Consider the following 17,125-nt stretch of genomic DNA (forward strand, 5'->3'; position numbering starts at 1 on the left):
CATAAACATAAACATAAACATAAACATAAACATAAACATAAACATAAACATAAACATAAACATAAACATAAACATAAACATAAACATAAACATAAACATAAACATAAACATAAACATAAACATAAACATAAACATAAACATAAACATAAACATAAACATAAACATAAACATAAACATAAACATAAACATAAACATAAACATAAACATAAACATAAACATAAACATAAACATAAACATAAACATAAACATAAACAACCTCTGTTCTGTGGGCGCCATTGACTTGGATAAGAACGCAAGAGGTTCCGGTATTCCTTGGTTGACTTGCTGCAAAACTGCCCCAACGGCAAAATTGGATGCATCAGTTTTCAGTGTGTAAATGGCGTCACACTTAGGATGCACAAGCATGGTGGCGTTCGATAGCTCACTTTTGATGTGTTTTAGAGCTTTCTCGCATTCGTCTAACCATACGGATTCTTTCTTACTCTTTTTGCTGTGTTCCTTCATCAGTTGGTGTAGCGTTCTCAACTTGTGTAAATCATTGGGAATAAAGTAATGGTATTAGTTTACCATTTCCAAAATTATTCGAAGTTGTTTTACTGTAGTTGACAAGGGAAAATTGCAAATTATTTCAATTTTATCCGAGGTTGGACTTATTCCCTTTTCACAAATGGTGTGACTTAGGAAATCGATTGTAAATTGTAAGAAATGACGAACACATCGGCTCGGTTAGCATCGCTCTTGTTGCTGCAACGAAAACCTGCACCGCTCCCGTAGAATGGCCCGTATTTGCATTTGCCCCCGTCTGCACTATGGAAATTGTGGAGGCATCTATCAGCTGCTGCCTGTGCGACTCCCCATTTCACCAGCGCTGCACTTCGGTTCCTGCTGATCTGTTCCTGCGCATTGCGGAATATAAACAATTACACTGGTGCTGTATTGGCTGCAACAACGTATTTATGAATCCGCGCACCAAGTTCGTAAAAGACGCAGCCATGCAATCTGGCTTCCAGGCGGAAATAACAACAGTCGCCGAAAGCATCAAGACCGTTATGGAGCCATTGACTAACGAAATTAAAACTGGGTTGGCACGGATGAGCCAACTTGACCTAAAAACTCCACGTAGCAGTCACCCTCCCGCAAAAATTCGTCGCATAAATCCATCCAAACGTTTGTTTTCCGATGTCATTAAGGACAATCACGCATTGTTTACATTCGGTGCTACGAGCAATCAAAGAAATAGCCAAAACAACAATACGAAGCGAATTGACGATGTTCAACGCAAAACTCATGCACCACCTGTGATAACTGGCACAAAAAAGGATATAGCAGCTTTTCCTATCAAAATAGTTCCCGCTCATTCCGCGGTGCAAAAATGCGCGTTGTATATTTCCCGGCTCTCTCCCGATACAACCAGTGACCAAATTGTACAAATGGTCAAACAAGCTTTATCCATTGACGATGCTACAGCATACTGTCTTATTCGCCAGGGTACAAATACGGCTATACTCTCATTCCTGTCGTTTAAAGTGTTAGTGCCTTTTTCACTACGTGACAAGGCTCTTTCCCCTGACACCTGGCCTCTTGGCCTATCAGTACGTGAATTCATTGACTACCGAACTCAACAGCCTAGTGCAAATTTTCGTATACAACCGCCAATGGGTCTCTCCACCCCTACAACTTTGCCTACGGTGCTAAACATTCGGTCACCGCCACTGCTGGATCACACAATTTTATCGGCACACACTCCACGCACATCACCAACACCACAAACCCACTAATATTCACCGGTATTCAGTCCACGCACATCGCGCACACTTACAATCACACAAATCATCCTGACACGACTCAAGAAACGAAGAACACCGGCGATGAAACAACTTTAGTAAATAATAATTGCACTTACCAGACGATTGTTTTTCCTACAACAAACAATATTTTTTCTACTGAGGCAGTGCTTGACGAAAGGCGCACGCAACTTAATGATCGTGAAACCAAAACAAACCATCGCCAAAGAACGGATACTACACAAACACAATCGCACGGCTATCATGTCAATCCTACAGGGGTCGCCTGCCGTAATAATACTGACGAACTATTGTTCCTGTACCAAAACGTTAGAGGATTGAAATCTAAATGCAATCAAGTATTTGACTATGTTTCTACAACCCACTATGACGTTATTATCCTGACTGAAACATGGTTGGATTCAACGATTTATTCCTCGGAATTGTTCCCGGATAATTATACAGTGTATAGAACAGACCGCAGCAGCAAAAATAGTAAAAAATCAATCGGTGGCGGGGTTCTTATTGCCGTTGCTTCACATCTACGTACAATACTTTGTCCTACACAGGATACCGTTGAGAAACTCTGGGTAAGAGTTTATGGTAATAAACGTACTTTTATCACGGGCGTAGTGTACATTCCTCCAGATTTAGTAAACAACTCTACTACCATGCAAACTATCTGCTCCACCATAGATAATATTGCTTGTGCAACCACCGATACGTTTCTCCTATTCGGGGACTTTAACTTCCCCAATCTTTCCTGGAACACCGATGATTCTAATGTTCCTGCACTTCGAATCAATTATGAGAACTCACGTATTACGGATAACTGTCGCTCTTTGCTTGACTGCATCTACAGTAATGGACTTTCTCAGATCAACTTTATACCTAATGCATCGAATAACATTCTCGATCTCATAATTGTCTCTGACGAGATCCTACATTATTGTGCCCCACCGGTGGTGTCACCTTTCCCTATGGTTGCCGTTGATGTTCATCATCCTCCTGTTGAACTACACTTAACTGGTGCTGGCAATACAGCTCGTTCCTGGCGTTCTACCTCACCAAACCGTGAGTCCGGCACACGTAACTACAGGCGAACTAACTTTATCCGTCTAGCTGAATTGCTTCAATCTACTGACTGGTCTTTCCTGGAAGGTAATCCGGATGTTAACTCAGCATTGGAACTATTTAACACAACACTACTGGCGCTTATATCTGATTGCTGTCCTCTAATGCCACCGCGTCGCAGTCCACCATGGTCTGATGCACGTTTACGCCGTCTAAAGCAAAACAAAGCGTCATGCTTTCGCTTTTACAGTACAAATGGTACACAACACTCCAAATTAAGGTTCATTGCTGCCCAGAATGTATATAGAAGCTATAACAGACAACTTCATACTCGTTATCTCATTCGAGTGAAATTCTCGCTCATCAGACACCCAACACGATTCTGGAGGTATGTTGAATCAAAACGCGGTAACAGCTCGCTCCCCGATGTTCTCACATATAACAACGTCTCCACAAGCAGTAAGGAAGGCATGTGCAACTTATTTGCTGATCGTTTCAAGGACTGCTTTACTACGGATGATGCAAGCTTATCATTAGAAGCAGCTTTAAATAATGTGCCCCGTGATGTTGTTGACATTGACGTACGCGATATTATTATCTCGGTAGATACTGTACTACGTGCTCTGCAGCAGGTCAAAACCTCATACAACCCTGGACCCGATGGTATTCCTACGGCAATCCTTGCCAAATGCCGCGAATTTTTAGCAGAGCCTCTGTCTCAAATCTACCAACTCTCTTTTGCACAAAGTACTGTACCCACGGCCTGGAAATCCTCTGTGATGTTTCCGGTGTACAAAAAAGGGGATAAAAACTCTGCTGAGAACTACCGCGGTATAACCACCTTGCCTTCTTGTGCCAAGGTGTTTGAGATCGTCATACAAAACTCGCTAATGTATCACTGTCGTTCTTATATTTCTACACGCCAGCATGGTTTCTTTCCTCGACGCAGTGTTACCACAAACCTGGTGGAATTCGTCTCCAACTGCCATGCAGCCTTTACTTCCGGAGCTCAGATGGATGCAGTATACACTGATCTTAAGGCTGCGTTTGATCGTGTGAACCATCGCTTGCTGTTGGCTAAGCTCGCCCGGATCGGTCTCTCTACTCCGCTGGTGAATTGGTTCAGGTCCTATATATCTGAACGTAGCTACTACGTACAAGTCGATGGTGTTTCCTCTAACGTTTTCGAGAGTTCATCTGGCGTTCCTCAAGGCAGCAACTTGGGACCACTGCTGTTCTCGCTTTTTATTAACGACGTCACACCGGCCATTACGGAATCAGATTGTCTGCTTTATGCGGATGATGTTAGGCTGTTTCATGTCGTACGGAAAACTTCCGACTCTCTTTCTCTGGAAAGATCGGTTGATGTTTTTTCTGACTGGTGCAACTATAACGACCTGATAATTTCTGTTGATAAGTGTACGTCAATGTCGTTCTTTAGAATAGCTAGTCCAATAAAGTATAACTATAGCATATCAGCGACACAACTACCTAGGTGCAATACGGTCAGGGATTTGGGAGTCACCCTGGACCGTAAACTAGATTTCCGACAACATTACTGTGATATTTTAGACAAAGCTAACAAAACGATAGGATTTATTCGTCGACATTCGAGAGAGCTCAATGACCCGCATTGCTTGTTAACTCTGTATAAGTCCTATGTTCGTTCTATCCTCGAGTTTAGTTCTACAGTTTGGTGTCCGTTCTCTAGTGTGTAGTCCAATAGAATAGAAGCTGTCCAAAAGAGAGTTACACGTATTGTCCTACACTTCACTCCGTGGCGTAATGTAACCCCTCGTCCATCGTATCATACTCGTTGTTTGTTGTTTGGTCTGGACACACTTGCTAGGAGACGTGATAATGCCCAATGTACGTTTATGTCCAAACTTATTGTCGGTGAGATAGATTCGCCAGAACTTCTGGCTAGAGTCAACATAAATGTCCCTCCTAGAGTGATCCGTAACAACAGACTAATAAGAACTGACCTTACAAGACGTGCATACAGAGAACGACCCTATGACTTCCATGGCCCGTAAATTTAATCAGTGTTACACTTCATTTGACCTACACCAACCTACAAGATTCTGTTGATCCGTCTTGACATTGTACACTGCGTTTAACCTGCTCTTTGTGTTAGTTATTTAAGTTCTAGTTTTAATTAAGTGATAAGGCCGCTTGTTTGGCCAATCACTTAAATACAATAAACAATTAAACAAAATACATTGAATGGCCTGGTTCTCGATAAGAACTACCTAATGTTTGAGTCATCCACAGGGCGTAATAGGTTATATGTCCCTCTTTCTCTAAGGAAATCAATTTTCTACCGCTTGCACAATTTGTCTCATCCAGGTATTCGTGCCTCACGGAAACTCTTATCAGAAAGATTTTTCTGGCCCTCGATGAACACGGATGTGGGCAACTGGACTCGGGAATGTCAAGGATGTCAAAAGACAAAAGTTGGTCGACACACTCGTTCTCCGTTAGAAGCAATAACCATTCCAAAAGGAAGGTTTGAACATGTGCACATGGACATAGTAGGGCCATTACCGCCTTCAGAAGAAATGACCTATTTGTTAACCATCGTGGATCGTTTCACTCGTTGGCCGGAGTGTTACCCTGTGGCTGATAAATATCTCAAGCATTAACGGTGGCAAAAACTTTCGTTAGGAATTATATTCCACGGTTTGGGTGCCCATTAAAAATTAATACCGATAGAGGTAGACAGTTTATGCTATATATTATATGCTATATATATTATTTATGAAAATGCAATGTGTACTGCATTGGACAATACTTGAAGCAAATTGTATTGATTTGATATTTGATTTGTCCAATTTAGATACCCTCGTAAGTCGAACCCGCGTAACTCGGGAGCAGACTGTACAAGTGCGGGGTGTACCTGATCGCCACTTTTGTGCTTGCTGTATTTTTTTTTTTTGTAGTACAATTATGGTTTTGATTTGTTTTTTGTTTTTTAAAGATATAGTATCAGAGGCTGCGAGTACACCTGAACCAGTCAACGGGAGTATTTTGTCTCTTAATGTAGAAGATGAATTCTCCGAGGGCGTTAATTGTGTAGGAATCGATGATGATGGTGCCGATGTTTCGGCAGATCAAGGATTTAATCTACAAGATCATTCATTGGAAGAATGTATTCGCTTTTGGGCTCCATCTTCAAATATCCCACACACATCGATTAATCTGTTGCTTAGAATATTCCGAGAGAAAACAACTCATAGACTCCCCAAGGATGCACGTACTTTATTGCGAACAAATAAAGCAACTAAGCCTAATATTACAAACATCGGTACAGGGCAGTATTGGTACCAAGGTGTTGGAACATGCCTTACGAATACTTTTAGGTGGGTAACAACATTCACCCCTTTTCCTCAGAATACAATTGTCTATTTATTTTTTACATTGGTAGGAATGTGCAGTTTGAAGCAAATGCTGAATTGTCGCTCACTTTTTTTATCGACGGGTTGCCTCTGCACAAAAGTTCACGCACAACATTTTGGCCAATATTAATGGGGATTTATACGATGACCAATGACCGTTGCTATTTTTTGCGGCCAATCAAAGCCGTCTTCCGTCGACGAGTACCTTACTCCGTTGGTGGATGAGTTGAACTTGCTAATGGAAAAACGCATTCAATTAGGCCGCAATCCCACTTCCGTGAAAATAAAAGTACGTGCCTTTATTGCAGATTCACCGGCCCGCGCTTTTATCAAAGGTAGATTTTTGCAACTTATTTCGTGACTTATACCATTCTAATTTTTTTTTTTTTATTATAGGTGTACAAAGTTTTGGAGGAAAACACGGATGTATGAAATGCACGGTTGTTGGATATCGGCATCCAATTTCCAAAGCCATGTGTTTTCCTACTGGTTCAACGTTCCCTCCAAGAACCGACAGAAATTTTCGCTTGGGTTTATATGGCGAGCATCACAAGGAAATAACGCCACTCCTAAAGCTTAAAAAAATTAATATTGTGAATGCCGCGTCTATTGCGGATGGCCTGCATTTGATAGACTACGGTGTTACACGTAAAAATGTGCGGGGCTATACTTTTGGTCAATGGGGAGCACCAAAATGGTCGGAAGAAACATGCAAAATCATTTCTAAAGATTTGATTGGAATTGCACTACCATCTGAATTCCACAGAAAATTCCCAACCCTGTAGGATGTCAAGTTTTGGAAAGCTTCCGAATATAGTGCATTTTTACATTATGCTAGCATTTATGTACTGAAGGATCGCATTACCTCAGAAGCATATGACCATTTTCTTTTATATTTGTGTGCCATAACTATGCTGTCTACCGACTTTTACAAAAGCCATTGGAAAGTCGCTGATGATATGCTAGCACTTTATGTAAAAGAATATAGTCGTATATATGGGGAAGGTTATGTTAGCAGCAATGTACATAATCTTTTGCACGTATATGATGAGGTAAATGATTTAGGAAACCTTAGAACACTCAGCGCATATACATATGAAAATTGTCTGCAAATGCAGAAGCACCTTTTGAGGCATGGGCATAAAAATCTGGAACAAGTGATTAATCGTTTATCCGAACTTGATCACCTCTTAGCTCCGAAGTCGTTGGAAAAGGATCATCCTTGCTATACTCTAAATTTCGGAGATAAGATAAATATCCACTTACGTGAATTTGTTTTAAAAGAAGGTAACCGAGATGGATGGTTTTTGTCCTCAAAATTTGAGGTTGTACGGTACCGTAGTGCAAAAGCCTACAATAATAATATAAAAATAATTGGTAATGTACTGGCCGAAAAGATGGAGTATTTTGACCGTCCCATATCTTCTGCGATTTTGTACATATGCAAGGGCAATGTAAACAATGTATCTGATTCTTTGGTTGAGTTTGAACCAAACGATATTATTGCCAAATATTGTTCCGTTATATAGAACGGGCAAGGAGATGCATTGTTTGTTCCCGTGGTGCATACATTATTTGAACCTCGTAATGCACACCACCAGCCAGAATAAAATATTTCGTAAGTTATTTTCGTTTTATTAAGTTCATTTAGTAATCTATCCATTTTGGTAGTGCATGGTATCCTTAATTGAAAAAATAAATAAATAAAAAATACAAAAATAAAGTCCTTCCTAATTTTATTCTAAAAATCCCAGTTCAAATAGTTCAACTATTTTATAATTATTTTAATTTTTTTTAACCTTTACATGGAGTGTGGCAAGATATTTTCTTGCTTTGTTTTGGTTCTTGGTGTTGGTGTTGGTACGTTATTTGCTGACGTCGATTACTGTTTTTGGTTTTTTTTTTTTAAATCTTCTAGCTGTTGATGTGAAAACCCTCCTAGCTCTTTAAATCCTAGCTAACACGTTTGTATAACTTTGTATACAGAATTTGTGCAAATCTGATGACAAGCGTCCTGTCCAAGTGAGCTCATGAAAATTTTTTTTTTGAGAAGCATATATCAATCGCACAGTGTAACAGGTGTTCCGTGCGTGTATCGTTTGTTTTGTATCTAATATATTGTATTAATTTTTGTCGAAATTCTCGATCAGTTCCCAGTTGTTCATCAAAACTTTTTAATTCCTTCGCATCATTTATCGGGCTTAACTTAAAGCATGTCATTTTGCAATGATCATTCGAACCAATCATGTTAGATTGTAACGCATGTTCAAAGACTTGTCGCAAAATTCGCTGTTCACTTATAATGGTATCCAATTTGGATATTATTGTGTTCTGATTTTTTATGATTAGCATCTGATCGAAAGCAGTTATATTTTGATTTGAGTCAGTTTGAACGTGCAATGGCGGAAAAGGTATAGATAACGAAGGTAATGATTGTACCGAGTTGTGCAACGAAGTTGATTGTATACCTTCCGTTAAAGTTACTGGCTGACTAGAAGATCCAGCTTCTGGATTTGGCGGTTTCAATTCGATAACATCTAGCAACACTGGCCCTTCAAAGTTATTCAAATCTGTTTCGTTTGTAAAAGAGTTTGAAAGGATTGACGAAGGAAGCTCAAACAACGGCGGGGAAAGTGGCGGGCTGATCGTGTTTCGAGATGGATACATTGATGATTCTTCTGATCGTAACATTGATGATAAAAGTTTGCTGGAAGATTCGGCTGCCACACTTTGCGGTTGTAATTTGATCTCATCATTCACTGGCCCTGCAATAATATAAAAAAACATTCGTAGAACGCTTTGGTAATGTTGAAGGAAGCTTAATCGACTATGATGATGAAAGAGGCAATTTTAGCCTGTTTCGACACGGAAATGCTTCTGCACCATGCGTTAGAGGCTTACTTGAAGGAAGGACAACCGGACTCGAAGGCTGAAGGCGGGTCACATTCATACGAATCGGCCCCACAGCGCTATTGAAGTCAAAAACCGGTACTGAAGCTTCCGTTAGAGGAACGCTTGATTTGATCACGTGCGTGTACTTTCCAACCGGCGGAACCAGGGGATAAAACACTACGGTTTTTCCTTCGGTCACTATTTCCGCGGCTTTGCTTTTCAATTGAACTGGCAATGTCACTTTAGTACCCATTTTTAACGTGACTGGCAAAGGTAGAACGCTTCCTTTCAGCTTGCGTTCAATAGAAGCATCGACATTCTTCATACTTTTCTTTTTAACTTTTTCCTACGGATATAAATAATGTTTACTAATAAGTACAAACATAACTTTGTTTATCTATTCAAGTTGAACTACTTACGATAGTATTTTTTGTAGCCATTCTAATGATACTTTTATTACCAATAGTTTATTCACACAATCAATAATTCACACAATTGCGGCACACACATTATTTTTTAAACAAATTTTTATTCATCAGGTGCAGTGATAAGAACGAACGGCCTTGGATAGAACTGCAAAACTGTACCACCGAAAAGAAAGAAGAAAAATGACAACGCAAGGGGACCACCAACGAAACGAAACGAGGCAAAGAAAATGAAGAATTGGATGCGATGGAGAAGTGCAGACAGGGTTTCCATAGTAGTTTTGTTGTGTACGAAAGATTTGCTGCTTAATTATGTTTTAAATTATATTTTCACGATTTGTTGTTGTTGTTTGTTGATGTTCTTCTTTTGAATCATTCGTACAATATATTGTGTGCTAAAAACTATTTTAGAAAGTGTGTCACAATTATTCGGATTAGTGTTAACATTTTTGAAACACGTTATCGAAATAACTTTTTGGAAAAATTCGATAAGTTGTATTACCAATTAAATGAAAGGGGGAGACACTCAATCAATTGTTGGATTAAAAAATGAAAAAGGAATTGAGAGTCAGTATATTTTAAGAATAAATAAAAAATTCTGGAAAAAAAATCTGGAAACCCTGTAATTGTGGTGAAGAACGTGAGAGTGTGCCGGCAACGGCATATGACAAATCCATTGTCCAATATTTTACCCACTTTGGTTTTCGCTGTGAGCATGTGGTAGTTGTGTTGGTATACCAAATCCAGAGTGTATGGCATTCAAACAAATACAGTTATTCCCCGATATACGCCATACTCGATATACGTGATTTCGCTATACGCAATTTTATAAATTTCACAGTTCTTTGAGCAAATTGTACAAATTAGACGCATCGAATGTCAAATGCAAAGTAGTGTTCCCTTCTGGCCAATTAAAAAAAAAACCATTTTAAAGAGTAAAGAATTCTAATTTTCAGTTGAAATCAAATCAAATAAATGATAAAGTGACCTACCACTTTAAGCAAATTAATACGAAAATTAGTGATATTTTGACTGAAAACATTAAAATTTGGCTTACGTTAATATTAGGCATACGCTATTGTCTCCGGTCCCCATTAATAGCGTATATCGGGGAATACCTGTACACTCTCTCATTATTTTTGTCCGAATGCGAGAGCGGAGGTTTTACAAGAGAGTTTGAAAATGTAGCATACAGCAACTACATGTATGATACACGCTGTCGCGCGGTGGCAGAAATGTGCTCTTTAGTGCTGCTAATGAGCACGATTTGAGAACGTTTTGAGTCCGTTTTTTCTCATACAAAATTTTAAAATGTCGCGCGATAATGTCGGTTGGGTACCCAACCGGCATTATCGCGCGATTTTTATGTGTATCTATAATCTTTCTCATTCTAACATTCAGAAAAATTTTCGTTCTGCCTCGCTCTTCTGGGTGTTGGTCTGGTTTTGCTCGCAACTTGGCTGTGTCACACCAAACATCCTCATGTTTCATATGGCTCTTCTCTTTCCATCGTTAGAGAGAAACTCTTGCGTCTCGCTTTTCTGGGACTTGTCCAATTTCGCTTGCTACACCAATCGTTCACGCAAGCGTTCTCCTCTCGCCCGCTCTTTGTATCGTTGTACAGGTACTCCCCGATATACGCTATCAATGCGGACCGGAGGCAATAGCATATCTCGAATATTAGCGAAAGTCGAATTTCGAGGTTTTCAGTCAAATTATAGCTAATTTTCGTATAATTTTGCATGCAGTGGTAGGTTTTAGCCACTAAGTTATTTGATCTAATTTATACTGAATTTTTCATGTTATACCTTTTGAAATGGTTTAAATATTCAACCAAAAGGAATTTATTTTGCATTTGACATTCGATTTCTAAAATTAGTACAATTTGTTCAAAGAACTTTCAAATTTAGAAAAAAAGCGTGTAGCGAAATCGTGTCTATCTAGTATGGCGTTTATCGGGGAATACCTGTATAGCCACACGAGGAAGGCGTTGCTTCGCGTTCACATGAAAATGTGGTAGTGTGAAATCAAGTTTGCAAGCGGTAAGACGCGTCGGTGTGTGTCCGTTTTTTTCTCTCGTGAAACCAGTACGGAAAACTATTTGGTAAGTACAGTTTTTAATAAAAGGTTATATCAATTTATATCAAACTGAATTGTATTGATAATTGTGATATAAAATCAATTTCGTTTTTTTTAAAGAAATCGTAACACACTGATTCTGATGCGTACATTTTCATCCGCTGCGGCTACAAAGTCCATGCATTTTTGATTTCGCTACCTGAGAGACAACACAACTAGGATAGATAGATGATAGAAGTGAACGGTCACTTTCCCCGCGCTGTGTGCGTGTGTGTGTGTGTCGAGACCCAAAAACTGGAGACAGATTTCGGCAAATTAAAAAAAATTATAACCACTATACACTGTGCTACATGATGCATAGAAGGTCGTTGAAGCATCAAACATGTTCAAATTAAAAAATATTAGATTAGTGTTAGACGTTCTCCTACGCTTGTTTTAAATATTTTTTTCAAATATATTTTCGCAGATTTTGGTACATTCCCGCTGCGCAAATTCGAGCAGTTTCCAGCGCAGGAAATGTTCAGCTTTCTTCGGGTAGGGAGTGCCTGCGAGAGGCACTCAGTTAGGCTTTATAAGTAGTGGCAATGTGGTAACGAAGCTCTCTCTTTTGATCGACACACACACCATCCTGGTCTCTTACGTGGTGATAATAAAATACAGATAAACCCCGTAAACGCACAAAACAGATGCTCATTTGCGAGTTTTGGCGACGGTTACATTTCCTACCTGCAATTGAAACAGAAATTGTCCTGGCTTGATTGGGTTGGTAGATGAATTCGTGTGACATGTGAATGGGTTCCTGAGGCTGCAGGAACCTGTCGATTCTTGGCATGTTGCTGCCCCGGTACCAAAATCCATGCGATTTTTCTCTAACGGATTGATTAAATGGCACTCGATTAGATGATCCGATAGAAGCACTTTTCAGGCTTAACGGATTGAGCGAGATACACTGTCACGGCGACACGATACATGTTGCATACATGTGTATTACATTTTAAGAGCCCCCCTCGCTTTCTTTCGGATTGCAATGAGTTCAGACACACTCAGAACTTCGTTCAAAATATTTTTTCTTAATTTTTTTTTAATTTTTTTTTCTTTTTTCGCTTTTTTATATATATATATATATATATATATATATATATATATATATATATATATTCTCTAAGATATATATATATATATATATATATATATATATATATATATATATATATATATATATATATATATATATATATATATATATAATCTCAAAATGCGTTATTGAATTTGCAAAACGATGCGAAAGTCCCCTAAAAACAACTTGAGCGATTTAAAAATCATATTACGCTTGTGAAAAATAGCATCGGTGAGGTCAAATAAAAACTTTTGACAGCTAAACTGTATCTTGAGCTTCTGAAATTGTTTTGCTGGCATTCGATTCTGACTTGTAAAACCCTGTAAATTTAACATATGCCCTTCACGAATTGCATTTTCAGCGAAAACGGTTGATATTAGTGATAAACAACTCTTTTCTGAAAGGATTCGCGACTCAAAACATCACGTATTTCATTACATACAAGCGGGAACGAAGGTCCCTGAATACAACAGTTCAATTTCTTTGTAACCGCCTACTAATAACAGAGTTTTGAAAATAAGTAACAAATGACGTGAAAATTGACTCAATTGAGCGACTATGAGTGTTGGCGAATGGATCGCGACGAACGAGTTCACCGGTGTGGCTGAATATGTTGAATTGATTTTTATATTTCATAGCCACTTGGATTAAAATAATTGAATCTAGAGTGAAATCTCTAATATGCAGTCTCTTCAAGGTGAATTGTTTCTTTAAGATGAATATTTTGACGGTCCCATCATATTCCATACGTTTTGTGTCTCTTCCAGATGTATGTCTCCCTTAGGCAAATGTTCTTCAAGTTGCATATTTGATTTGGTAGCTGAAATTCTCTAAGATGAATGTGTGGATAACAGTTCACAAAAATGCCAAAATTTGAGCAAGGATGCCATGTTTTAAACGTGGTTTCTATGATACTTCATAACAACATCTTAATTATTTTTCCTTAACCCTTAAAGCATCCCTTTAAGCTGACGGTCCCTTGAAGATTCACCTCAGAGAGTACAGAGTACAGTGAAATCTCTTAGTTTTGATTTAGAAAAATATATTGGACGATTATATCATCAAATTTTCAAGAACTTCCGGCAAAATCTGAAATCTCTATCAAAAAATAAAAATCCTTTTGTATATTTCACCATAACAACGGAGAAAAGGAGAGGGATATTAACTTTGGAGATGTAGTCAATAGCTACCACGCTTTCGTAGCTTAGCGCGATTCTATGCAATTGCTAAATTTTCACACGGTGTTACAGTTGAAGCATGACGCTCCTTGGCGCGTTAAATTATGTATATACCAGATTACTAGGGGTGCAGTGGCGCGTTAAACGGTGGGCGGACTGGGCCCCGGCGATCTAGGGGTCCCCGTCATTGTGGATGTTCGACTTCGTATCGAATCTACCCCCCCCCCCCCCCTGGATGGGACTTTTACCATCTATTTCAAAAAGACTTATTTTTAATTAATTCATTTTTCCCCTCGCTTCACTTACTATATTTTGTCGAGGGCCCCAAACTGCAGAAAACCGGGGCCCCATACTACTCAAAGCAGCACATTAAATGTTCTAAGAAATCTGCCGATACTTGCACCAAAGTCGCAAGCGAAGAACGCTTCGACACGCGCGCACAGCTCAAATCAATACCTTATCATCGTTGGCGCAAAGTATTGGGCAGAGCGAGAAACCATCAATTTTTGCTGCTGTGGGTGGCCTGTGCACGAGACACCCAAACCCAAAACCACGCAGAGCAACTTGCTGCTAAAATGGAATGCACAGAACGCTGCGCTTAACTACCACCGAAAACCCGTAACACAACACAAGCATACAACACACCCAAACAAAAATTTAAAGGCCCCTACACAAAATTTCAATACACCGGCTCGTAGCCGGAGAAATTAGCAGGAAAAATTGACACCAAGCTCGCGTCGCTTTAACCGTCATGTGTACAACCGCCTACCCGGGTAAGTCTTGCATCTTTATTCCAAAATTACTTTGAATTAAAAAATCGTATCGATTTCAAATTTTCAAAATGCCTCAGAAAAGATGTTTTCTACCCATGTGCAAAATATAAAAAAATATCAAATATGTTCAAATATTTTTTTAAGTTATTTAAGTTTATATACCCTTCACATGTACAACCGCCTACCCGGGTAGGCCATACATTTTGTATGGAAGAATTATGTTTTTCATAGTTAAAAGCGTATATCTTTTGAATTACTTGTCAAATTTGAATAAAAATTGTCTCATAAGGTCACAATAATGTTTTATAACATATCGTTGTAAAATAAGAATTTTAAAAATCCTATCAATATTTGTTTCAATCAAAAATGTTACCTCTTTTCCAATGTAAATTGGGAGGTATATTCCGTGGTAGCGCCGCTACTGATTTCGTTAAGCGTTGTCGAGAAGGCAATCGTATTCGCCCAAAGCTTCACCCGGGAGAATCTTAACACCAAACAGAGAAACGCACTCATCAAATGCTGGTGTAAGACTGATTTATTATAATTATTTCCTCCTTTTATAATCTAAATTACAAGCTATCATAGCCTACTAAGAACAAAATATAAATTATTTAATTATAAATTCAAACAGCCACCTTCGATGTGGTCGCTGCGCAACACATTCATACTTTTGGCATAATGTTACTGCCGAATAGGGATGGGTGTTTTGAAGCGCACCACAGTTCCGGAGCTGGCTCCGTACAAACAGCCCCGGAGCCGGCGACGAATCAAAGGCTCCGGATCAACGGCTCTGGACTAACGTTCATTGTATGATAGCCTAAAAAACGAATCTATCTTCTCGCAAGTGTAGAAGCTAACACCCGATGTGATTGTGTGATTGTTGAACAATGTTCAACACTTATCAATTTTTTTATAGATTCCTTTCAACATTATTTACTCACCTATTTATGGATCTTCCCGATTGATACTTTATTCAAAATGATTTTTTTGGTGCAATCTGTAAAAACCGGCTTCAGAGCCATGAGTGCGGAGTCGTTGGTGCGGAGCCGGTTCCAAAGCAGCTGGAGTGGAGTCAGCTTCCGAGCCGTACGGTACGGAGCCGACTCCATTGGATTGGAGTGGAGGAGGTTCCGAAGTTGTCTGAAGCCGGTCGGAGCCGGTTTTTAATAAACATAATGAGCATATTTTAACATTTGAACTGAACTTTTGAACTTTTTCTGAGAACTTTTGAAAGAAACGTAAGTAAAACTTAGAAAAGACTAATCATCCACATAAAACATGCGGCCTGGCCAGTATGGTGGTGGAGTTAGAACATATTTTTGATAGAAAAAAATTTCGATAGGATTTTCAAAATTTTAATTTTACTACGATGTGTTATAAAACATTATTATGAACCTTTAAGACAGTTTTCATTCAAATCTTACTAGAAATTCAAAAGATATACTCTTTTAACCACAAAAACATCATTGTTTCATACAAAATGTATGGCCTACCCGGGTAGGCGGTTGTCCGATTACGTAAAGTTTTTTGGTCGTACACAAGACGGTTAAAAAGCCTACGAAAGTCGTTTGGTCTACAGTGCTTCAGTGGGTTGAGGTTTCTTTCGAGAAATGGTTAAATCGATGTCGTTGTGTGCGCTCTTGGCTGGGATGAACTGTCCTGTTCTTGTATACGGGGCCCCTGCTACCGCTTTGCGATTGTGTGCCGAAAGCAGACAGCTGTTTCACACGAAAAATGGTATTCACATTCCTGGCCTGGTATAGTGGATTGTGTGTGTCTTTTAATGCAAAAACTAAAATTTTCATTCTGATCCTGTCGCGCACACGAAAGTGTCTTTCGGAGCAGCAGCTTAAGACAGGCACAGTACACGCCGACTTAAGCACAATAATGAACGCACCAACTGGTTCTTGGCAAGTAATGGCTTCATTAATTTATTCAATTGATTTTATACTCTAAAAATGCTGACCGTCGTCGATCAGCATATTCTTCTTAGTCTATTCTTCTTAGCCTATTTTTCCATTTAATCGTTAAACCAGCGCGCATCGCTGGCGCGTTGCATAACGTAGCTAGTCAGCATTTATTGACCTAGCAACGCTTTGCTTTTTAAGCCTAAATTGTCGTCAGCGACATCCCTCCCCCCGTAAATCCTCGTAGGGAAGTTACAATTCTAGGTTTAAAGTGGGTGGCCTGCATGGAGGAGGACCAATATTTTGTTTTAGATATTTCTTGATTAACATCGCGGAAACCAAGATGACCGTAATAGAAACACTTAGTATGGTTATTGAGAAAAGTACATAGTTACTGGTTACCGATTCTACTTCGTTAGACTTATCTTCTTTTGATATGCTTAAATTTAACATGGGTTTAAAATATGCTCTAACTTGCTCAGATTTTATTAGCATCGT

The 17,125-nt window shown here is 39.1% G+C and overlaps 3 protein-coding genes across 4 annotated transcripts in view; 1 reads left to right on the forward strand and 2 right to left on the reverse strand.

Annotated features, from left to right (window-relative positions):
• LOC121600935 (probable serine/threonine-protein kinase DDB_G0282963) overlaps positions 1–17,125 on the reverse strand; it is a 92,805-nt gene that overhangs the window by 62,120 nt on the left and 13,560 nt on the right. The gene's annotated exons all lie outside the window — the stretch shown is intronic.
• LOC121600936 lies at positions 2,381–3,975 on the forward strand. The gene is made up of 2 exons (XM_041929715.1): positions 2,381–3,689; positions 3,785–3,975. The coding sequence occupies exons 1-2, from the start codon at positions 2,456–2,458 to the stop codon at positions 3,889–3,891; spliced, it is 1,341 nt and encodes a 446-aa protein (XP_041785649.1). The 5' UTR covers positions 2,381–2,455; the 3' UTR covers positions 3,892–3,975.
• LOC121600937 lies at positions 7,994–10,095 on the reverse strand. Its single transcript, XM_041929716.1, has 3 exons — positions 9,568–10,095; positions 9,158–9,494; positions 7,994–9,021 (listed from the first exon to the last, which is right to left on the reverse strand). Exons 1-3 carry the CDS (start codon positions 9,586–9,588, stop codon positions 8,285–8,287), a joined length of 1,095 nt encoding a protein of 364 aa, XP_041785650.1. The 5' UTR covers positions 9,589–10,095; the 3' UTR covers positions 7,994–8,284.

Source organism: Anopheles merus, unplaced genomic scaffold (genome assembly GCF_017562075.2).
Source record: "Anopheles merus strain MAF unplaced genomic scaffold, AmerM5.1 LNR4000012, whole genome shotgun sequence".
Lineage (NCBI taxonomy): Eukaryota > Metazoa > Arthropoda > Insecta > Diptera > Culicidae > Anopheles > Anopheles merus.

Excerpts from the sequence above, each read along its gene's own strand:
- LOC121600936 (XM_041929715.1), top strand. The coding sequence starts at position 2,456 with ATGCAAACTATCTGCTCCACCATAGATAATATTGCTTGTGCAACCACC. Across the intron at positions 3,690-3,784 it reads CTCTGCTGAGAACTACCGCG|CATGGTTTCTTTCCTCGACG; the intron begins GTATAACCACCT and ends TCTACACGCCAG.
- LOC121600937 (XM_041929716.1), bottom strand. The coding sequence starts at position 9,588 with ATGGCTACAAAAAATACTATC. Across the intron at positions 9,495-9,567 it reads TGGCTACAAAAAATACTATC|GAAAAAGTTAAAAAGAAAAG; the intron begins GTAAGTAGTTCA and ends TTATATCCGTAG. Across the intron at positions 9,022-9,157 it reads TCCGGTTGTCCTTCCTTCAA|GGCCAGTGAATGATGAGATC; the intron begins GTAAGCCTCTAA and ends ATATTATTGCAG.